The following is a 25,010-nucleotide window of genomic DNA, read 5'->3' on the forward strand; positions in this document are numbered from 1 at the left end:
CACACACACACACACACACACACACACACACACACACACACATATGCACGCTTGCCGCTCTTGATTCCATCTATGGAAGTACAATGTAAGCATGCATTAGGAGCTACGGGTGAGAAAGGAAAATGTGTTTTCCTCTTTACAGGCAATGCTTGAGTGATCTACTCCTTGACTCCGGGGCAAGTGGCTCCACACAGACACATATCTTTGCCCAGCTCCCTATGGCAATGCAAGTGTGTGTGTGTGTGTGTGTGTGTGTGTGTGTGTGTGTGTGAGAGAGAGAGAGCGTACAAAAGACGTACAGTATGTGTGTGTCTACATGCACTTGTCTGTGGAAGGGGCCAGATGGGCAAAAGAGAAGAACTGAGCTAAATAAAAAAAAAAAAAGGACGATGGCAAAAAGAGAAGAAGAAGGAGAAGGAGGAGGAGAAGAAGAAGGAGAGGAGGGGAAATGGGGAGAGATTGCACTTGGAGCAGAAATGCTTCAGTGCCTCTGCGGCCTGCCACCTCGTATCACGGAGCATCCGCTGACAGATGAATGCAGGAGAGCCCAATAATAGAAATGTTCGGGCATAAACGCCCCGGATGAAGGGGAGGAGCTCCCGCATGCGAGCTGATGCGTAAGTATGGCAGAGGGTAGCGAGGGGTCAGCCGTCTCCGCGACAGCTACCCCTCTCAGGGGCTGAGGCCGACACGGAGCGCCGAGCAGAAACCTGTATGAGATCTGACTTATCTCAGCCGAGACTGGTTAACTTTTTTTTGTTTTTTCTTTTTTTTCTTTTGGGTTTCAATACTGTTACCATGGCAACTCTTACCTTGAGTCTAGACTTATTGTCCAAGATGGTTAATTTTACCCTTTTAGCCCTGTGTCTTTTATAGAGCACCTGCATGGTTTCTAAACGCGTGGCTGACGCGGCCGCCGAGGGTCGCACACAAAATGCCTGTTCATGTGACAGATTATCAGATGTCCTAACAGGTCTAGAGTCCTGTAACCAGCAGCTTCTCTTGGAAATGACTGCTACCTCGAGCATTACACCATTCAAAGTCAAAAAATGTTCTTTTATTGCTCTGGCCGCTATGAGTATCGGCCAATACGTGCAATCCAGTATTATTTTTATTTCATATTTGGGGAATATTTTACCTAGAATGTCCAGTATGAACATAGTTTTCCAACTTTACATTGCAAAGAGCACTTCATCTCCAGTCCCCGGGCTCTACAAACAAAATCTGCCACAAACAAAAAAAAAAAGGGGGGTTTACTTCCTAAAACACATCTCATATAATCATCCATCTGAAAGTCTCGGCAATAAAAGGGCATTTTTGCCCAACACAACACAGCTGCAGAGGGCATAATTAGGGCCGCCGAAAAGCCAGTATTAAAGTTGGCGAAGCAATTTAAATCTGTCTAATAGAAGAATGGCTCTGCTTTAAAGCTGCCCTGTGGAGATGATTACAAAAAAACAAGTTATTTTTGCAGTCGGCGTCACCGAAACATTTGCAAAGTCGACCTTTTGAACATTTTTCGGAAACCTGCATTGTTCACATTCACGTCCACCGGCCGGCCGGCTTCTAAAGCACATTGTTTCAAACCCCTCGGATCTCTGGAATAACATGTCATCTTTGGCAGGATCGCATCATTGTTTGCAAATGCATCCTTGTGCTCGAGGCAAAACAAACAGGGACTCAAACAAAGTCCTCAGCAGCAGCGGTAGTGGTCAGAAACTCCAGATGGTGCCGTAACTGCAACATTATGCAAATGTTTTTCCTTAAGATAACAGCTTCAAAATCATTTTGATGGTACAGTGACTTGCAACAGGGTGTCGCTTGTTTCTGCAACTATGCAACTTCAGTGATCGTCGTCCCTAAGATGTCCTCTGACGCTGTGCATGAACTCTGCGTGACTCCCTGTGAGACGGTGACCTGCTCCGAGCGCCGCCGGGAGGGTTGGTATTTGTTTATGGAGTCGTCACGAGGAGCTGTGAGGAGGGTGAGGATTTTCAGGTCCTGGGGCAGAAAAGGCCAACAGAACCAGAGTCAGGCGAGCTGACAACTGGAGCACACACCCAGCAGCCGTACGGACCTCACGCCAGAGCTAAAAAAAAAAAAATAATTAAAAAAAGAAGGAAGGAGACGCTGTAAGGAAGCTAAGAGAAAAAGGGGACGGTGACCAAGTGACCGAGGAAAGACGAGAGTAAATCTCAGACTGGCTTTTAGTCGCTGGCAACAGTTTCGCTTGATGACCGGCTGCAGACAGACACAGAGCGGCTGCTGAGTAACAATTAAGTGTTAGCTGGCTTTCTAAGTTTCTGTTTGTCTTTGCACTTGTGTGAAGTTTGGCTTTGTTTGCCAAGACGTCAACTTGCTAGTTTTTGATCATGAGCCAAGTCAGCCCGTCTCAACAATGCTTGGTATCTGGTAGCATGTTACATCCGGGTGTTCCCGTCTCTGATTCATGTTACGTTCACGTTCGGCATGCTGTTAATGTTCTGAGTTGTAATTTGACGAGCAAAAAAATGCCTGAGCCTACATCTTGAGGTTGAATACACAAGTTTTCAAGACATTACGTTGTTCTGATGTGCCAATGTGTTGCACGTGTAACAGCTGTGTTGCTCTCAACGACGCCAAATTGCACAAAATACCAATTTTTCAAGTAATGTTACCTTAAAGCAAGTTCCTGTCGGTCAGTTGGGCAGGAGGAATCGATCATATTGTTCGTTCAGTTGTGTTTCCGGTACAACAACGTTTAGCGGTCAATCATGTCAACAGTCAACATAACACTGTAGTTCAAGGCAAATACATAGCTGCAACTTAATGATTGTGTGTACTTTAAGACAACACAACAGTGGAGAATGTGCATATTCACTCACCTTGACATTAAATTGACATGTATTGACGGTAAGTCAAGGGTGACTGACTGACTGAACGAGAACGATCAGCTACGAACAAAATGAAATGTATTTTTTTCATTGAAACTGTTGCTATGCTTTCCTGTTTCTCATTGGCTAAAATTCTACAACAGTGTCCTAGACTCAGCATACGATTGGCCGGCCCTCAGTCCTGCTCACCACTCTTATAACTAAACAGTGAACAACACGGCGACTGGTCTGTGAGACCGACAGAACGAATGAGAGAGAAGTGAAACGTGGAATCGGGTCAGTTCGTTCGCGTTAAAGAGCCGTTCTTTCGAAGTGATTCATTCGCAGACGAGCCACTAAAGTGCAGTGAATGGTGTCCAAAGTTACAAAGCTCTGCTTTGAGAAAAAGACAACCTTCATCGCAGGTCTCCTATCTGTATAGCCTCCCTTGAGCGTTCTGCATTTTCTGTGAAGAGGGTGTTGTGGCGGGGCGGACAGCCTCTCTCCATCTCCAGCCTGAACACAGTGGTGAAGTCGAGGAGCGGTTCTCGACCAATAACAGCACTTGAGAGATTACGAAAAGTACCGCAAGCGATGCAACTCTTTACACACCGAATGCTTTAACTTGTTGGAGCCCAGGAGTTCAGCCTGTCGTGCTGTAATCTCTTAAAGGCTTCGGTGTTGTATAGAAATGCTCTCTGCAGATTTTGTATGTTCTGATCTGAGCTGTCAGCGTATCGACCAGGTATAAATTATACACGCATGCATGTACACTCTGCTATTCAGATAGTTTTCTCCTTTTCACCCTTTCAACTCATCAAAACAGGTTTAAAAAAATAATAATAAAAAGAAGAAAGAAGCAGTGCAATGTAGCATGGGGCAGGGTGGGGTTAGCCTTTCAGGGAGAGCTGACGTAAATTGAATGCAGGTAGGGGTAATAGGCTGCTGGGATTCTTCCCGTGTCTGTGTAAAGCTATTATAATAGGCGTCAAAGTGAAAGGAGCGATAAGAGGGCATTGGCTGCCGCTGGAAAATGAAATCCAGCTCTATCGCAGCGACAATTGCTTTTCAGACATAAACTAGAAAAACCTCACAGTATGAAATCCGACGCCACAATGTGCCTGTGGAATTTGCACATCCCGCTGAATGGTCCTCCAAATATACAAAAATGACGTTGTTTTTGGATTGCTTTTATTGTTTGGAGGCTTTTTAACACGGTTGTGTTTGAGGGGAAGACGGTGCGGGAGGGATTAAAGCTGTTGTGGGAGGGTGCAGTTCATAACATAAAGCACGGGAGCATCGCCGGTGTGGCTGGGTGGATCTGAATACCAATGCCTTAATCACTGGCTTTACAAAACAGGATGATTCAACTCAATCTGTGCACAAAGGCAGGGCAGGGCCTGGTAGTGGCAGCTCTCCCGTCTCCACACCTGTGTTTCAGACGCGTCCTGGAATTCAACAATCAGGATAAACCGCCACAAAACAAATCCAGCCTCTTTATCCACACCTGCTTTCCCCAGCCTGCCCACTTGGAAAAAGGTGTTCTCCTCCAGATGTGCGGCCAATTACTGACGTGAGGAGATCAGACATGAAAATCCTGTGAAAACACCGAAGGCGCAGACCTGAGCCGATGTTTCCGCCGGCTGCCGCATACATACAAATGTGCAGAAGTGTCCGCTCGCATGCGAACATTAGAATTGACAAACAGCCCCGGGGCGTTCTCTGTCCTCGATGTTGCAAGTCATACGTAGTGTCAGGTTGGACTTCGTGTCCTGGAGGAGGGGAGATGAAACGTAACGTGATCGCTCATCCATGTCCTGGTCAAGAACATGCTTGAAACATCCAACTTCAAACAATTTGTTTTTTTAAAAAAAGGTGTATTTGTCAAAGCTGACATATTTTCAAAGTAATGCATTAAATGTTGCTGCTGGCGAATGGACGGATTTGCATCACGAGTGAGTTAAAAAATGATGTCACGCAGCTCATAAAGCACAACGCCTTCATATCACCTGTATGATTTCATTTGAATTTCAGTTGCCAAGGTGAAGCAAAGGGTCAAGTTTGCTTCCAGTCATCTGTAAGCAAATATTACAAGTAGGATTAGAAGACAGATGATTCAGTGAAGGCTATTCCTCTGCATGTGATCCGTTCCTGACCCTCCTTGAACTGCGATGAAAAGAAACGGTCCAATTCATACTACCAACACTTAAACCTGCGAATTCATCTGCAAGCGCTCGCTTCCATTTACGCCGCAAACCACTAAAGGAGATTCATTCCCCACCGACTTTCAATTTCTACCTTGATGAAGAACGATCCACTTCTGCTGCTATTTAAAGCAGAGCTTTACCGACAAAGCTTTGATACAATAAATACTTTATGTACAGAGGGGTTTTTTTTCCCCCTCCCTCCCTCAGTGGCTTACCAGCTAGACCATGAAATGAATTAATTTAATGGCTTTTTTTTCTTTCCCTTTTTAAAAAGGTCAGCGACGCAATTAAATCAACTCCCATACATCTACCTCCGTCCTGAGCGAGACAGATAAATAAGAGGCGAGCAGCAGGCGAGCGTGTCCACAGGTGCCGCTGGTTCCACTGGTTTCGTCAGACGGCTGTTCTCTCCGGTGAGGGTGCAGCCACACGGATTCCACGCATGCCACCGAGGTGTGTGTTCGTTCTGCGGACGGCGCGTGAGCCTCACCCCCTCCGCGTCAGCCTGACAAGCACTCGTGGCGTCCTCTAGTCACCATAATCCCCGGCTCCTTTTCTGGCCTGTCAGTAAGGCTGTCACAGCGAGCAACATCCCTGTCAGGGAAACCGACGTCTGGCTGGATGGGTGAGCGGACACATGGATGGATGGATGGATGGATGGATGGACGGATAAGTGGATATATCTGCCTGTGTTTCCTCCAGCAGCAGCAGCAATCCAGCCTATTAAGGCAGATCAATTTCTGTTTCTGTGTGAACAAAATTGGTTTGCCACGTAGGTTTGTGCTCGCCAAACCCGCTATTTTCCTGGACCGCATTGTTCCTTCAACGTTTGCATCCTTTTACTGTTAATACAATCTCAAAAATACAAACGGCAAAGGTCCTTCCGGGCCATCTGACTCACCGATAGGGAAATATAAATCTGCGAGGCCGGAACACAAATGGGATTTTTTTTATCAATACAGAAATTGGATTTCTCTTTTTTTTTGTTGTTGTTGTGCTCTCACAAATCTTTCCTCAAGTAAATTGTTTTGTTTTGTTTAGCGCGGGGGAGCGGTTGGTACGTCAGAGAGGCTCCAAGTATATGAAACTTGCTTTTAAAAGCCGCCGGCCTCGTCCCCGACACGTCCGACGCGCAAAACTGCGTACGCCGAGAGAGTCGGAGATTTTTATAATTCATGTTTGTCAGCAGAGAGAGGCGAACGACAATGATGTAATTTTAAGTACATTCATGAGAACAACACTGAGAGACAATAGACAGCGGGACTCCTCGAGCAGGGCCCGCCGCTGTGTTTCGGAGGAGCGCGGAAACAATACGAGCTCTCTGACTCGTTCTTTTTTCTGTTTTTTTTTTTGTTAATTGGATATCATATGAAGTGTAAAAAACATAGTGGAGAGAAGAGTCCGTAATTCACGGGATTCACCAGCCTGCGAGATTGTATTTCCCTTCTTAATTTAATAATGTGCACAAATGTATCCTGATAAGTAATTCTGTGCATTATTGAAAACGACAGCACCAAACAAGGGGGGGGGGGCGGGTGCGAACATCCATTTCACAATATTGGACGGAGCTAAAGATGTCATTTTCATCATCTTCTTCATTCCGTATTTTAAATTAACTTTGAGAAACGCTGTCTCCGCACGCCTCGGCAATAGTCTGCCCACTGAAACCTTTCCTGTTTTATTAACTGTTCAAATGTCAACCCGCAGACAGCCACAATCACATCCGCCATAGTAAAATTAATATCGCTAATGTCAGTCTCTGATGTCTAATTTTCAAAGCGAAAACTCCAATCATCGTACACAAACTACCTGGAAATAAACCTCGGCTTGATGGACAGCCGGACTGACTTTTACCGACTTCCACCCTCGCCTCGGTTCAACCCAGCAGCCCTGTCCGTGTGTGCACAGGCGATCGTGTCTTTTTGGATTTTTGTTTGTAGGTAACGTCCGCGTACAAGTGAACGCCAATGGCGGCTCCTGCTCAGCCAGGTATAAAAACAGCCGTGCAGACAGACCGGGGCTCGGGGGGGTCGGAGCGGGCCATGTCAAAACACAAACTGGCCGAGTCCGTAATGAATCAGGAGGAGAGATCGCGATGCCACGCTGCATCATCCGGCCTGGAGCGCCGAAGCACAGCCCCCGAAAAAACCTGACAAATCTGTTGAGTATGGCAAGTAAGTATGTTTTAGGTTCGGCTCCTGCAAGAAAAACAACAGTTGATGTCTTTAATTAGATCTTACACAACAACTCCAAAGTAGTCCTGAAAGAGACAGGAGCTAAAACAGCGTTTTGGACAGTACAGTGCGATTCTGAGCTACTGTAACACGTGAATTTCTCTGTTGTGGGATAAAAAGAGCTAAAATGCAAAATCTAATCTACTGCACTCTTCATTACGAGAAAATTGAGCATTAAACTGTGTAAACCTACTCTAGCAGTAATCCAAAATAACAATCGGAAGCCGGAAAATGAGCATACGTCTCCTTTAACTGGTAAAACAGGGGCAAAAAGTGTTTTATCCATTAAGTGATTAGCTGATCAACTGAAATGTAATCAGCAATCTTAAAACTGTCTGTCCGTCAATTCAGGGTACTTTTCAGATGTTAGTTAAATGTTTACCTCCGAACTGTGACCCAACATTACATTTTAGTTTAGGCCCCTTAAAGAGAAAAAAGTCTGGGCACCCCTGCTTCAGACTATAAACAGCTGGATGACTTTTTCATACTGGATTTTAGGAAACGTTATTTATTTGACTTTTCCCTGACATGAAATCAGCTGCAGCCACTGGAACCTGTCACTGTTGTGCTACACTGTACATGAGCTCAGAGAAGACGGCTCTTTGCTGGCTTTAAAATGGAGTTCAGGTAACCCAGTGAAGGCAGCAGGTAGGTGAGACAGCTCGACTGCTCGCTAAATTCCTCCGCAGCACAACACAACAGGCCTCGACTCGCACGGAGGACATGAGGTCAGGCCGAAGAAAAGGAAGCACAGGCAGAGTCAACGGGATCTGTATCAAAATTTCAGAGGTAAAACCACGATTTGTGAACGCATCACCGGCGCCCCGTACGAAAATTGCAGACCGGAGTGCAACGGAGCAGAGAACAGCAAGTCCTTGAACAATGCGGGGAGAAGCCGGCAGAGGAGAGCGCGCGGTTGTTAAATCTTATTGGCCACTTTGCAGCTCAGACGGGATAAAAGCCTGTCAGCGACACCTGCTCGTATGAGCACACAGACACGTTTTAATTTAGAGACGGTGCAGACCTTTTATATTCAGTGCCAGCTATACGATCTCAACTTGGTTCTGAAACGCGGATAAATCAAAGAAGCTGTATTTCGGCGTGAGAAAACAAACCTTCAAAAGCTCTCGCATAGTGTAAGCCGGAGCGGCAGCCTGGTGTCAAACTGGATTTTAATTGATTGCTGTCTCTCTTTTAATCCACAGTATGAAACTTTTTTTCAAAAAGGCTCCGTGTAGGTTTTTCTCTCCTCACAAACAAACTTTAATGTGGCGAGCTTTCATGTTGTCTTTTAAACCTGCTTTACTTGATTATGGGAATTTGTTTGCATCAGCACAGATGCTTCAGATGTCAGCTGTTGTTTAGTGTGGCGCTCTGAGCGACCACTTTTTTTTTTTTTTTTTTTTTTTAAAGAAATTGTAAATACCTGAGTCATCACTGTACCTCGCCTGCTGAGGCCCGGCCCGCTTCCTCTGGACACGGCGGGGCTTAGTCACTGCTGTAGTATTATTTATAAAGGCCACTTTAGGAAAAGCTCCCTTCATATTTATGAGTCTAAATTAGTCAGAAATGTGGAGCTCCAGATAGCCGGAGTACCAGGATTCATTGTTGCTGACTGTTTTTAACACAGGAAGAAAAGCTTTCATGATAGACAGAGTTTGTTAGCTTTTAATGCACGCTGCACTTTATGCTGTGAAGCGTTTTAATCCAGTTTTTTTTTTTTTTTAACTCGCTGCTCAACATGTTTTATTTTTTGCCAGCGTGCAGCCTTCAGTGCTGCTGGCATGTTTCTGAAATGTATTCAAGAGGGAAGTGTTCCGAGCAGCGTTATCATGTTCAAGTTCAAAACGCTTTTTCTTTTTCTCTCTTTCAAATCTTTCAACTGAGCGGAAAAAAAGTCCAATAAAGAAAAGCTCATCATCATAAGAATGAATTCTTTATACGTAAGAAATGAATCACGGTTTAACATTGCATTTTAAACAGACTGCAGGGAACTGACCTCAGACAAATCGGTTTTATCACACTGTTGTATAACTTAGGGGGTTTTTTGGGTTTTTTATTTTTTTTCCCCCCGAGCGAACACAACACCCCGGGAAGAAATACGTCTTAATCCAGTTCGGGCTCCGTTCATAATCCTCGGGAAGTATCTCATCTACCTAAATTAACAGCATCAAAAGCATCATGAGGCACATCGCACAACAAAAAGAAAAAAAATTAGATAATCCACGAGAAATGAATTAATTCATCATTAATATCAATTCAAATTAATTGCGCATCACCGGCGGCGGCATAAGACGAGTAATTAGCAGACGGCGATGACATGGCCCACAAGATCTGCTACAAACCTCCGTACCGTTAGCTAACTGATGTTTGCCAGACACACAAACGCAGGCTGAACAAAGTCAAGACATCGACTCGCATTATGCATATTAGAACGCGCAGCAAATCTTTTTTTTTTAATTTGATGAAGTGTAGCTGTGATTCCCGGCATCTGCACTCTCGGGGGAATGAACCCCTCTGGGAAGAGAAGGCTGTCGGTCCTGAGCTGCCGGCAGCAGCAGCAGAGGAGAAGACTCCCGCCTCCACGTTTCAAGGCCCCGAATCCATTTATTTGGTCAAGAAAGCCATCGGAAATGATATAATTGGACTGATGTCGGGCAGGTTTGCTCATGTAATTCTATAGGGTGGAGCGACGGAGGCAGCAGGTGTTGCCATGTTACAGCAGGTCAGAGAGGGCAGAGCATTGCTGGCTTCTGAACGGACTGTTGGTTCTATGTTGCAGCCACACAGTCCAGCTGGACAGATGTGAGTGTAGCAGCAAAAGTAAAGAGACAAATGAGCAGTTATGATTTTAAAAAAAAATGTGTTTATGACTTGTTCAAAAATCCTAACTGATGTGCTGGTGTAATTGACCCGTATTTCCAAAATACGAGCTTTATATAAGAAAAAAATTGAAGAGAAAATGGCCTCAGATCTGCAGATCTAACAGCGAGCTCCTCGAGCACCAGCTGCCAACACTCAACTCTGGCTGAAACTCTCCAAACTCCTGTGAAGTCTTGTTTGGAGGGGCTGTGGGGAGCGGCTGAGAGATAAAAAAAAAAAACATCACATGATGAACGTGATCTTAATCAACACGAGCCACTGCGCGTCTTGATTTTGTTTAGCTTAATTAATCAATGCTGAAACATTTGTGCTGTATGCAATCTAATATAAACACACTTCCTCCCCCCACTCCCTCTGTACTGTGATGGACGTTCAAATTATGGATCACATCTGCTGCTGACAGCATCACACTGGAAGTCAAGACGACTGCCAGACCCTCCTGCATGGGAGAATTATGGTAAAATGTAAGTGGTAAATTGCCACATTTATTTCACATAGAACACTTTTATCCAAAGTGCTTTACGAGGTTTTATGCTTCTCAATCAGCAATTCGCGCAAGATTCTCTGACTTATTTCCACGCCACGAGTTTAGTGTCTTACCCAAGGACGCCTAAAGGCAAAAAGAAATGTAATTGCTGCTGCTGGGGGCTTTCTCTATAAAAAAACAAAAGCGTCACATTGCTCAGCTGATCAGAGGCAGCCAGCTCAGTCAGGTGCAAAGCCAGACCTTCACGGAGGAATAAACACCTCCATCACACCGAATTCTGCTCCGATTCTGACCCGTTTACAAACAGGCAGGGGGCTTAACTTCTGGGGTTCAAAAGTTAACCTCACTCCTGTTTATCGACCTGACCGTGGCAGCGATCAGTGGAGGGGATTTTGGTGTGAATGTGCTGTAAATTTGACTGTGAACTGGAGCTTTAAAAATGCGTTTTACTTCATTAACCGGACGTTAAGAGAGGAGAAGGAGTGAAAGGTGGAAATCTTGCAGCTACTGTTGGCTGGTTGCTAATGAAAATCTACTGTCTAATGTTTGAAAAATATACACGTATCACTGTTTAGTCCCAATCGCAAATGTCCTTCACTGTGACCAAATAAAAGTCACCATCACCCTGAGCACCAACATCTGGATTTCTGTGGGTTTGACCACACAGTGACATTTGGGATAATGTAAGTGCCAACTCAAGGTGAGGCAGGAGGCGGGGATAAACTCTGTGATCCGTGGAAACTCGTCTTGTTCTATCGGAAGGTCACTGGTTTGCATGTCAAAGTGTCCTTGGGCAAAATACTGAACACCAAACTGCTCCTGATGTGCTGGTCGGCACCTTGCATGGCAGCCACCGCCATTAGTGTATGAATATATGTATGAATTACTCCAAGTCGCTTTGGACAAAAGTATCTGCTAAATGTAGATGTAATATAATGTGGAGGTACAGTTCCCAGACAGACAGACGGATGCATATAGGATGATTTCTGTGTCACAACATGGCTGTGTCATGACACGCAGCCTCGGCAGACGCTTGCGGACGGCTCTCACATGCCCTCCTCTCCTGGACACCACAACTGTATATTACACAACAGCGTTAACCACAGCTGTTAACAACCATGACTCGTCCATCTGTCCGCTCCCTGATGCCCCCTCTCTTCATCAGTCTGCGTGAAGCCGCCTGTAATCAGATTAGGCAGTGACTGGGTGACTGGGGCTTCTGCATCCACCCATGGCTCCATCCCACTGTTAGCAACATCTGCGTCATGTGGAGAACCATGTGCATGCTGCGGAGGAGACGGATTAATGCGCTGATGTGTGTGCGAGTGTGTACGGGAGCGCTCCATTTGTTTTACGCTAACAGGTCCTGCGTTGTCTGAGTCACCTACAGAATTAAGGGAGAATTCACGCTCGAGATGTGACACAACGCCTGCATTCAGACACAATTTAGTCATTCCTCGGCTGATACGCACCGTGTTGCAGCTGGAAAACCTACAGCCTTCAGTGGTATATTCCCTTATACAGTCGACACGAAATCGCACGGACGCAGTGATAAATAATTTGTGGTGATAAGCTAACAAGAGGAGATTATATTGAATTAAACACTGCGGTGTAATCAGTGTTATTACAAGGGAGGCTTAATTAAGAAATCACATTAATGCATTTTCAACAGAGGGAAAAAAAATGTCTTCAAAATACTAGACTGAAAGAATAACATATTTTTATCACCCAGCCTGACCCAAAGGAGGAGAAGAGATTACATAACAGGAGAGGAGAGAGGAGGAGGGAAGGGGAGGTGATAAGAGGGGAGAAGAGAGGAGAGGAGGGAAGTGAAGAGGAGAGGAGAGAAGGGAAGGGGAGAGGAGAGAAGTGAAGTGAAAAGGAGAGGAGAGAGGAGGAGTAAAGGGGAGATGAGAAGAGAGGAGAGGAGGGAGGGGAAGGGGAAGGAAGAGGAGAGAAGAGGATAGAAGGGAAGAGGAGGAGAGCTGCAAATGGTCATCCAGGATGCCTCTGTAGATTCAGCAGACTCTCTGCACTACGTCCCTCTCTTTAGCGTCATTTATCATGGTGTCATTCCTGAATCAGAATCTAACAGGTCTAATCTAACACCCTCACTTTCTGGGGCAGTGTGTTACAAAAGGAAGCTGCGCAAAGTCAAAGTCGAACAGAATGCACTTAGATTATCTCCCTCTTGACAGAGAAGTGCAGGAGAGGGCGCATCCTGGCGATTAGGTGGGCTGAGATAACCCCCCCGACACGCAGAGCGCCTCTTGCTGTGCAGCCTCATGTGCGCCCCTCACCTGGTTAAGGGCTCTACAGCCACTCAGATCTCGCCTGCCACAGCCCGGCCTGATCCATCCTGCCTCAGCCCTAATGTCTCATTGGCATTCAGTCGCACGCCTGCAGCAAGCGGGCGAATGGAAGGCTTGGCGCCAGCTCTCCGCTATTAAGATTCTACAAAGCCAGCCGTTCCCCTGCCGCCACAAGCACACAGCGAGTCACACAGCCAAGGAATAATAAAAGAGCTGGGGATGAGCATAACAGCTGGGCCGACCAGCCACACGGCCAAGACACGGAGACAGGAGAAAGATTTTTGGGATAAAATTTGGAAGCTCTGCTATTCATTAAGTTTATGAGGGCAGCAGATTGGTTCACTGTTCACTCTGCAGCATCAGCTAATGAAAATTATATACTTCGAGTGGCTAAATCACCAGTGCAAACGCATAATCGCACTTGCCCCAGTCCCCCTCCCTCCCTCACACCCTCTGTCGTCTGCAGAACCACACCGTGACCACCTCATGATGAGCCGTATTACTGGCAAGCCTCCCATCAAGAACCGCAGAGAGGCAGCACCCCACCGGCCCGTCGCCCCGGCCTGTTTGTGTCTGCCTATCGACATCCCCTCAGAATCCTAAGCTGCTTGCTAATCACCCTTTGAAAGAGCAGACTAATTCAGATGTCAAGGCCCATTACCTGTGAGCTGTCTAGAGGTGACCCGAGCCCCTATCTCGCCGTGATAAACACCAGTTGGAGGATAATGCACATCTGGATAATGAGAAAGTGGCTAGCGACGCGCCGGCCAAGTGTGCAATCGCTGGACGCAGCTGAAGGGGGGGGCGGGCGATGGCGTGTAGCAATCATTGTTGCATAAAGATAACGTCCTTCATGACAGTGCTGGGTCAGCCGCCGTATGGCTGCCGTGCCTCCGGTAAAATAAACAAGACTCTTAGACCGAGGAGTGACTCCTTACCAGCCGTCCCCTCCGATCTGCTCTCAGACACTGACGGAGACGAGGCTCGACCAAAAGACGGCCCAACCCCCACCTCAAACCCTTCCCCAATTCTGTTTCACGTGGCCAGGACATGACTGATGCAGTCTGAGGAGCGAGACGTCAGGAAAAAAGGAGGGGGGAAAAAAATAAATCATAAATCACATTAGGGATGAGCACTCGTATTTTCAGATTGTTGCTTTATCACACATAAGCATCTCTCGGGGATTTTGAGCTCCAGTTATGATCCTGTTCACACCGTTACATATTTAGGGGTTTTCTGTGGTTGCCAGAGGATAAAATGATACCATTAAATCCAAAAAGGTGTGATACAGCCAGCTGCAGGGGTTGTACGCCGAGTATCTGGACATCTACTCCATGGATGCATTTAGAAAAGGGCACAATTGTGTCGCGGGGAGAGAAGAATATATACAGCAGGGATCTCACAACTGTAGGTCAGAGAGAGGAGCAGAGGGAGAAACAGAGCTCGCCACAAAGCCGGGCAGGAAACAACAGTAGGTAATGGGGTCAGATAGGATGCAGGTCAAGCAAAAAAAAAAACAAAAAACAACCACTTCCAATACCCATTACTCCTCAGCAGTGAAACCCACTCCCAGTGGTGAAAATTGCCTCCCTGTATTCAATGAAAATAACGTAACAAATGATTTCATGAACCTCTAATAAATACGTATTTACTGGGCCAGGATTAGAGTTAGTCATTATATCGCAGTACGAACGCTAACAGGCATTTAGGACGACAACCGGGTGTTTAATTGGAACGGGGACTGAAGGCACAGAGGAACCGAAATCCCCCAGAAGCTCCCGATGATTGAAAATAATATACATCCCAGAGGAAATTCAGCATACTGTAAACACTCGAATGCTATTTGTACGCTTTACAGCTTCATGACCGACGCCACTGTGAGCTGCTGTGGACGATGCAATTAAGAGGGATAATTCTCCCGTGATGGAGATGCAACTTCCGATCAGGGGCTTTTCCCCGTGTAGAGTAGATTCACGTTGAGGCGATTAGATAGTTTGATTGTACTGGGTTGACCCCCTCCATTCCCTCAGCACACACACACACACACACACTTGCTCATTAAATGCCACCACTGTGATCTGTGTCCACCACACTGAGCGACAAAGGTCAGGCGCAAAAATCAAGGTTTACAATGCAAACTGAACCAGCGTCTTGTTATTGGAAGGTCGCTGGTTTGATTCCCCTGGTTTGCGTGTTGAAGTGTCCTTGGGCAAGAAACTGAACCCCAAACTGCTGTGCTGCTCAGCACCTTGCATGGCAGCCATCGCCATCAGTGTGTGAATGCATGCATGAATTTCTGTAAGTTACATTGAACAAAAAGCATCTGCTAAATGCCCTTGAATGTAAAATGTAAGCACAACTTTCAGTCAACCCATTCACGCCCTCTTTTACCATCTTTCCTTCTGCTGGTTTGCAGAACGCCGTGGCGACAAACAGACCTGATTACAGACAGACATGATGTGCGACTTAAAGAAGTTGAAGCTTGAAAGCTGAAAAAAGTGCAATCTCCACATTGTTACAGCGGTTGCTGAAACCGACCAGAAATTCACGGGCGTGCAGCCGCTCAGCCTCCTCTATGTCACCGCACATAAGCCAAAGCGACACCCATGACGTGAAACGGCACATACATTTCACCTCCACACGGTAATCACCGTGACACCCTCTGATCATCAATTTCTTTTTTTCTTTTTTTTTCCCCAAATGCACAGTTCCGGCTCCAGAGCGTCTCATCAAGCGTGCTGTTTACTCTGCGGCCGCTGCAGGTGCTGCTGGAGAGCTGCGCCAATTTGATCAAAGTGGGAATAATGAGAGCGTGCTGCGGTACAGAGGGAGCCATGCCACGCTTCTCTCACTGTCGCCTTTACTCTGATATCACCAGACATCGAGCATGTGCACACACACACACACACACACACACACACACACACACACACACACACGCACGCACACGAGTGGAGTATCCGGCTCTAGTATTGATGAATTATTGAGGACCTGGAGTAAGGGTTGGAAGCAACTTTACGCTCGTTTGTTTTGTATTCGCATTACGCCTCTCTTCCCCACCCACTCCCCCCCTGCCAGGCATGAGAGAGAGAGAGAGAGAGAGAGAGAGAGAGAGAGAGAGAGAGAGAGAGAGAGAGAGAGAGAGAGAGATCTCAACGAGGATGCTTCGGGGTGTTGGCAGCTCTGCTTTGCAGCAGTTTTATGGGGAAACTGATACAGTGTTGCACTGCAGTAAAAAACAAAAACAACACAACAAGCCAGCGCTCCTGCTATTCAGTCTTGATATGTTAATTCGGCCAAAAGGGAAAAAAAAAAAAAGTGAGATTAACATCCAGAATTGGATTCATTTAATTGAATTAATTTGACTTTTTTCGCCTTTCGTTTATCGTTATGTCTGAAATCCCAATTTGTTATCTGTATTTTAGTTAGTCAGCAGTTCTTTAGGCGGAAAAATTGATTTTGGGTCTCAGTTCTAATTGAAATTATGTGTCGAGAGATGGACATTTTGCTCTTAAGATCTCTCTCCCTCTTCGTGTGTGTGTGTGTGTGTGTGTGTGTGGTTAGACGGCAGCACTTCACTAAAAAGTCTGACAGCTGCCTCGGGCACATACGGGAGATGCGTGATGACAGTCACAGAGGACAAACAAGCTGTACATCAACAAAATGCTTTGCCGGATGATATAGCGAGAGGCCAAACAGACATAAAAAGCACGGAGCGCTTACAGAGACATAAACAACAAGGACGGAGAAATATAAATATCCTCCTTTCACCTGGTTTAAGGTGAGTATTTAACTAGGATCGGCGCCTCTGGGTTTTTTTTCCCAGTCAAGTTATCCCTACTGTGATTCCAGGGAGTTTTTCCCAGAGGACTGCAGGAGTTTGATCACGTTGCAACTGCACGGGCCGTTTGTCAGGACAGAACGTTAGCAGTTTACGTTAAATCCAAACCACAGACACGTGCAAGACGGACATCTGCACCAAACGTCGCATTTCATGGTCGCATACCAGCTATGCTGCCAAAGGGACGACCACAGTTAGGATCACACCACTGGATCTTTTAAAAGGAGACCCGAGGACATTTACAGTGTTCTTTGTGGGGTGACCGATACCTGCTATTTTTCAAGTTGGATCAGCTCCATCCGGAGATCGTGTTTTTTTGTGCCGAAACCTAACCAGAGTGTAAGCACAGCTCTGAGACAAGAGAGAAATACAAAAATCTCGACCTAAACAAACAAAGTTGCAACATAAAGAGACATTCAACTTGGGGGTGTTTTGCAGAAATGTTCTTCACTAGCATTTATTCTGACGATCGGGTTTAACGACAATCACCTTAAATCCAATATCAGTGAAACTAATGAGTTTATGTTGGTTTAATGCTGCATGTCTGTTCTGAGACTTTGTAAAGAAGTTACAAATGGATGCAGACACCCAAGATTCACCGATTCAGAATCCAACCACGTGTGAAATATGGTCGAAACCTCCACGTCTGCCCCTGAGTTACGCCGCTGGATAATGGCCGTGAGTGACCCAGATTATTTGGAGCATTTGGAGAGCTATAAGGAGAAAGATATTTTTTGATCGAATTTAATTAAAGGCCTGGCACTTTTATTCTGCCCGACAAATGTGTCAACAAAATGCATCACAGTCATCACAAGAAATCCAGCAGACGATCTGAATCACCGCCGCAGCGTTAATCCCTCTGATTCACAGAGAACAGAGGAGGGAGCGCCGAGAGAGGCAGCACCGAAAGTTAGTAAGACATTAATGAGGCGAGGTTAGAAGGTTGAGAACAGGCGATGGAACAACACTCCTGCTAATTGTCATGCCTCGGCACCGCGGAAATCGTCTTGCACTTGCAGCTTGACGAGTCCTGCTCGAGTGTCTCCGTGCAGCACAAAATAACCAGCGCTCCCCCGATGAGTGCGGGGTCACGCCGGCGGCCCGGTGGCGCCAACAACAAAACAGGAGCGCTCGCGATCGAGTGTTTGCCGCCGCGCTTCTCCTCTCCGACACTGCTATGGGTTAAGTGGCATGACGGTCAACTCGCAAGCGCCTGGGTGGACTGTAAGAGCTCCTTTTTGTTTAATTCAACCCGCAGAGCTCCTTCAGATGAGCTTGTTGACACCAAGAGTGAGATTTCCAAATGGGTTCATGTGATTTTAAGCTGAATGATATTTAACACTAGAGGCAAAGGGCTCTCAGGTTGGCAGTCCAGTCTGAAATATGTTAACAACTTTTCAGTGGATTGTACAAACATCTGTGTTGTACGATTCTGAGTGAAAGCTGGCATCATGACAATACTCTGATTCATGGATAAACTAATGGCCAGGTTCACTGTTTGAGTTTGGGACCCTTGAGTAACATGGAAAACTTCATTAAGAGAGAGTAACTGGAACTTGAGTTGGGACCATCAAACTATACCAAAAGCTTGGCGTCCACACAACATCTGTACAACTGTCTGCTAATAATATAGACTTTACATTACTGCCCACCATTTACAACTTGTCAGATGTATGTTTACCAGCTTTCAGGTAGCCATTCCATCCGCCAAGGAGGTTGCTGGTTTGTTGGCTTGTCGGCAGGATTACACAAAAACTACTGAACGGATTTTGACAGAAACCTGGATGGAGGATGGGTCCCAGCCCAGAATAATCCCCATTCCAGTCGGTGTGTATCTGGATAAAGAGACAGATTTTTTTGTCTCGCTTTCTTGCTGCGAGATGCGATGTTCATTTCTGAGGGAACCGTTAATGGATCTACGTGACAAAGACTGGCGGGTGAAGGAGACTGTTGGGACTTTGTCGGAGGTGTGTTCAGCTCAGTCAGTCCATCAGAATCCATCGCTCTGCTTTTCACTGCTGTCAAGGTCACGTCGTCATTGCGTGTTAAATCTGTGCTTCACGGCCACAGAATGACAAGACGACATCGTCGCTCGCTGTGATGAATAAACCTATATGAATGAATGTTTTTCCATACTGAAAGCAGTTAAGGCCTGGGAGGCATTAAAAATGCATTGTGCAATATAAAATACTACAGTGAGCTTTAGAAAATGTTCAATAAATGGATATTTGCAGCTAATGGGCTGAAACGCGCGAGAACACATTTGTATGGTCCTTTAGGTTTCTTCTATATAGGAGCACATCAGAGCGGCGGTGGTTCAGGAAGCAGCAGGAGAGCAGCTGACGCAAACCTTCTGCTTACATTAAATATCAGCGTCAAGGAGAGATTTGCCAAGTTTCATTTTTTATAATGCTCTGTGTTCACAACATGTTGTATTACTAATGAGGCACATGAGAATTCACAACCACCTCCACTACAGTTTATTGTGTGTACAGTAATCATTCTATCCATGTGTCTGTTTGTTCATTCAACCTTCATCGAGACAGTTGGCACCGATGAGATTAAGAATGTTTTTTTTTGTTTTTTTCATGCAGGACACCTGGCCTAGAAAGCAACACCAAGACAGACAGTTGTACATAACTTATGGTAACATGCGTACTTGGCACCGGTGCAATTAAAAAACTACAAAGAAGCGCAAACTTAGCTACGTAAGCACCAAACAGTCAATAATCCGTTAGCGTAGCAGCAGTATCAGCTCTTAAAAAAACACACAAAAAAAAAACATGTCATAGCCCGTGTCTTCATAAATCTGCATAAAAAACACTCGTAATCACTTTAGAATCACTAAGAAAGAGCTCGTTGAGCCTTAAATGACTCTGTTATGAGTTCCGTGCCAGAGGAGCAGCGTATGTGATGGCTCTCCTGCTCCATTCAGCTGATTGTCAGAAACATCTCTCAGGCGAGAACAGATGTCTCTAGTTATTTGACCAGGCTCTCTGAGCCGCTGTATTCCCACTCTCACTCTCACTCTCACTCTCAATCCCCCCCTCCCCGTTCTATTTTTTTTTTCTTTTTAGGCAGCCGACTGCAAATCTCTTTGCTGTGACAAAGCATCGCCTGTCAAGAGGATGATTCCATTGAGAGGCACTTCCTGATATGAGAGGTGCATTAATGTGATTAACCCACACTCACTATTGCTGTTTGATACAGGGGCTTAGGGGCTCATGTCACTCTATATTCTTCTCTATTGGCGTGATCGGCAGGTAATGGAAAAATATGTTGCCGTGTGAGCAGAGGCAGACAACTCAAAATGTAATCTAGGCTAAATTGTTATCAATACCACCGGCTGATTATGCAAACTTCACTTGATAACTCAGCCGATAATGAAGGACCGGAAACATCCTCTGGAACCTCGGAAACAGATTTACGCCGTTCTGCGAAGTTAATACGTTCTCATTATCACACCAACAATTATCAAGTATTAAAAAGCATAAAGATCAAACAACCATCTTCCAATCACGGCGCTGCCGTTCCCACGCCAACTGTGTTTCATTTGGTTTAAATGAATAACCGTTTAGTTTAAACACACCTGCAGTCTGTTTTAATTTAACGACTTTATTAAACATCATAAAGCTGATTGAAACTCTGACTGAGACACAAAGAGCTGCAGAGGCAGAGTGCATCAATTCTTCAGCGGGGCTTCTTGTATGCATGCGTTTCCTACGTTTCACACAGCTAATATTAATCATCCACACGATAGAAGGTTGGGGGGGCTTTTTCGCACTCGCTGCTCTGAGAAATTATTCATTTGATGTCGGAGTCATCATCCATTCAGCCGCATATAAATGGCCACAGGTTGTGCGTGTGTTTTGATCGCACCGTGATTGAAGCTGCAAACATATAGGAGGCGCGGCGGGGGGAAAAGAAACACAACAACTGAGCAGCAGGAAATTTCTGGGACGCCATTCACGGAGCTTTTTCATCAGGCATCTCTTTCCCGATCCTTTAGCTGGGGGTACTGGCAGAAATAGATTCCCGTAGCGAAAGCGCGGTGCTTTTAATAGAGGCATCTCCCGGCTTAATCAAAGATACCAGGAGAATGGGCACATACGACTCACGGTTCATGAGGAAAAAAAAAAAGCTTGGCGCAGGCTTAGTGTGAACTTCCCTCGTTTCAAAGCGTTAAGCACACAAGCCCTGTGCGAGGGATGTATGCATGTAGAGAGACGGCTCTTTTTTCTTGACGGTCCCCAGAGAACATGTGATGCACCAGAGCGCAGCAATAGAAAAGTCAGTGAAGTGCAGTGCGGCTGTGCGACTCTTTCAGCTTATGCTCACTTCTCGATCAATGGCTCAGATAGATAATAGCCTCCATGGAGACTTGCATCCTTCTCTAACCTCGACTCAAAATCCCCATTTCTGCTTTTTTTATTTTATTTTTGCGTCTCTGCGCCGCCCTCTCCCCGTCTCTTCCCTCGCAGCTCCACCCCAGCTGTCAGCAGGCAAGCGCAGGAAGCCCACCAGCTCCAGAGGGCAAAGGCAGGCAGCGCTCACAAAGAGGGTCTTGGGAAAGAGCACGGGGGGAAACATCTGGTAGACCCAGAGAGGGAGAGCGAGAGCGAGGGCCGCCCGTCGCTGCCGGCCGCCGTCGTGTCATCGGCAGCTTTTTTTCCCGGGCTTCCTGCTCACAGCTGATCCTCTAGGCCCGCCGCCTCCATCAGAGTGGAGAAAATCCACTCGCTGACTCAATTATGCAAGAGGTGTGAATTAAACATGAGGCTACCACACAGGAATGTATACACACACATGCACAATACATCATCATACAATATCACAACTCCATCTGTACGCCGACGCCTGGGGGGGGGCTTCGCTGGGGCCCCTCTGTGCACACACAGAGCGCCCAGGTGCCGACGGTAACCTTGAGAAAAGGGGAGGTCCGAACACGCAGGCCCAGACCGGCGCGAGTGACGCTGACGAAATAGGTGCCGAGGAATTTTGCCATCCTTGCCACCGATTGCTTCCCGGCGAGATTTAAAGAGCAGAAACAGCCTCGTGTGGGAGTTGAGCCTGGAGCCAGAGGCAGAGCTCATTCCCTTCCCCATTCTCTCTCTCTCCCGCTGCATCTCTGTGTCTCTCTCTCTCTCTCTCTCCCTCCCTTCCCTCGCTCTCTGCCCTTTATTAATCATCCTTGGTTAGTGGGGCAGAGAGCGTGGTGTTGGGAGCTCCTGGGACTGTAGAGCCATGAAACACACACACACACACACACACACACACACACACACACACACACACACACACCTTCATGTGTTTGTGCATGCATGCACACTAATAGGCACCGGGGCCTCACAAATCGAGGCAAACATTCTCCCGCTCACCTCTTGTTGTTTGCTCTTGAAAAGATACGAAAATCAATGAAATATTAATAAAAATGCGAGGAAACTCCTTCTGCAACTGACACACAGCGTAAGTACGCATGTGCACGGCACGCAGCTGATCTTCAGGGATCCTGGCCTGAGGGTCCTGAGACTCTGCTGCTGCTTCTGCTGCTGCTGATGCTGATGTAACCTTTTCAACAGCAGGCGATGTGCAAAATAAGGCCAATGTGCCTCGCCAACAATCACACAACCTTTTCACCTGAGGACCAGCAGCATTAGTCCTCATTATCAGAGTGTTTGGATGTTGTAGCCAGCATCCTTTTCTATTATTTCTTTCTTTTCTTTTCCCTTTTCTCTGGAGAGCCGGATGCAGAATGATGAGACGACGAGATACAAAGCCGGCTCGCCACTCTGATGCTCCTCTGTGCGGGCCAACGTAAGCAGCAGGGTAGCCGGAATAATGGAGGATGTAATAAGGCCTTATTTCTATGCATGTAAGTGCACTTAGCCCCGGAAGGCTCCGACTGGGCTACATGCCATTACCACCATTATCACCAGTGGATCTTGCTGACAAAGTGGGGAGAGAATGGGCCAATTAGATGTTAGATGGGACAGCAGGAGGTTTACACAGCAAGTCCTGGGTGTCCCTTGGGAGAAGTGTGTGTGCTCACTTTGTTCACCCTTTCACCCTGTTTTTCAGAGGTTTAGTCAACATGTACACATCCATATGTCACAGGGAGATTTATAAACATATACCAAGTTATATATGATGAAATCTGCGAGGATAACTCTGGACATTAATGATATTTGTCTTGAGATGAGTGGCAGCATGAGGCACCAGTGTTTGGCGCTGGGTGTGTGCGAGCATGACTGTTGCTGTGTTGTGTTCATGTTACAAAACAAACAGCTCAGGTGAGAAGAGAAGAGAGGAGAAGCGAAGCGGGGAGGACGCACCTGGTTTGACCGTCTTCAGGCGGATCGGCTCCCGAAAGTGGCGGATGACAGCCAGGGTGTCGCGGTTTGTAAGTCCACTGACCGGCGTCCCGTTCACCTCCAGCAACACGTCCCCGTAGTAGGGCAGCTTCCCGACGTGACACACCAGCACGTCCAGCTTCATCTGGCCGAGGTAGGGGAACTGTCCCAGCTCTGCTCCTCCCAGAACCTCCACCACGGAGCCGAAGTCCCCCAGGTTCCCCCATGACACCGCGCACTCCACCACCTTGCTGGACCAGTGTTTCTTCTTCTTCAGCGTCCTGGACATGGTTACTCCCTTATTTCTTTATTTATTTATTTTTTTTGTTCTTCCCCCAACAACTATACTCGAGATCGGACTGGTTGCAGTGGCCTCGGCTCGCTGTTGCTAAACGAAGGCGAAGTGACGCGGCCTAATAAACCCTCCTGAGTTCTTCTCCCGACCAGCTGAGGATTTCATCTTGCTGACATGTCTGGAGTCTGGTTCTCACCCCGTGGACGTGCCGCTGAGCTCTGTCATCCCACGGACCGGCGCTCCGGTGTGCGCACAGCCGCCCGGGCTGCAATAATTCCAAGCGCTCCTTGCGCGTAAAAAGCAGGAGAGTTGATCCGCGGCGAGATGGTTAAAAGGGAGATAATTCGGGCTCGACGCTCTCCATCGCCACTCTGGAAAACATACCAGCGCCTTTCTCCTCCTCCGGACGAGCCTCCCGACGCCGAAAGCGAATGTAAACAGGGGATTTTCTACTCACTCGGCGGCGGATTGTGGAGCGTCTGTCGCTGAGATGTAGTGCGTCAACGAGAAATCCCTCATACCTGTGGGCAGGCTGGAAAATAGCAGGCGGGCGGGCGGCAGCGATCACCGGTAGGCGGTTGCGGCGGTTGAGATCCAGCCCACGGTGACTGGGCCGGGAGACATCTGCGAGCGTTCGTCTGCCACAGGTTTGAACACACCTGGCGCCGCCAACAGAGATGTTGCCAAGCTCCGGAACGCCCCTTTTTTACGCTCGGCGGCGGCGGCGCTCTCCCAGACGCTCATGCTGGCTCCATCCTCCGGTGTGCCGCGGTACTAAACGACAGAAATAAAGAGAAAAAAACACACACACACACAGTGTGAGTCCAGTATACCGCTCACTGTAACTTACCGTCACACAGCCCCCTTGTTTTAAATCTATGTTTACTTGCATTTACTTGAACATTTTAGGAGCGCGTCCTGGGATGTTTGGCACGGTGGGCGTGACGCACAAGGACTCTCTCCAAACACGCGGAGCATGTAATCCTAATATCAAGCGTGCAAAAACAAATTACACCTAATTAAGACGCTTAATTTGCACAGAGCGAGGTGAGTGCTCTCTGGGAAGGATGTTCAGCTTCATCTAATAAGCGTTTCCACAGCGCCACCTACCGACGCGATCAGAGAACGTGTCCCCCCCCCCCTCCGTCAGGTTCGTCCACATACCTGCATGAAAACAACACTCCGCTGCCTCCGAGTGCGTTTCTCCACGCATGACCTGTGGGTTGATTTAATCATTATCATCACTGCGTTGTTTTCCCCACTGTGCACACGGAACACGCTCGCAGTCACCTCACACTGCGGTAATGCATAAATTACCATCGTTAAAGCGGGTTCAGTGGTGAGAGTCTGACCTTTGACTCGAGGAGGGGAAGCTGCGCTCCCACCTGGATCCACGGCCCACACGCCTCATGGCCCCGGAGCGGGAACTCATGCGTAATGTGTGCTTGTAGCAGCTAGTTCACAGTGTTGGGAGGGTTACTTAGTACCGGGTCAGTTTGAGTAATGTGACTTTACCATTACCTCAAAACCAAACACATGCAAATTCACA

General features: G+C 46.9%; 1 protein-coding gene across 4 annotated transcripts in view; it reads right to left on the reverse strand.

Moving 5' to 3' along the window:
- LOC119021544 (membrane-associated guanylate kinase, WW and PDZ domain-containing protein 3-like) overlaps positions 1-25,010 on the reverse strand; it is a 145,443-nt gene extending 120,433 nt beyond the window's left edge. For all 4 annotated transcript variants that reach the window (XM_037101901.1, XM_037101900.1, XM_037101899.1 and 1 more), the window contains exons 1-2: positions 24,358-25,010; positions 23,149-24,235 (exon numbers count right to left, since the gene is read on the reverse strand). In XM_037101901.1, the coding sequence (XP_036957796.1) occupies positions 23,149-23,455 (307 nt within the window). In that variant the 5' untranslated portion in view covers positions 23,456-24,235; positions 24,358-25,010. The remainder of the gene's footprint in view (positions 1-23,148; positions 24,236-24,357) is intronic.

Source organism: Acanthopagrus latus, chromosome 6 (genome assembly GCF_904848185.1).
Source record: "Acanthopagrus latus isolate v.2019 chromosome 6, fAcaLat1.1, whole genome shotgun sequence".
Classification (NCBI taxonomy): Eukaryota; Metazoa; Chordata; class Actinopteri; order Spariformes; family Sparidae; genus Acanthopagrus; species Acanthopagrus latus.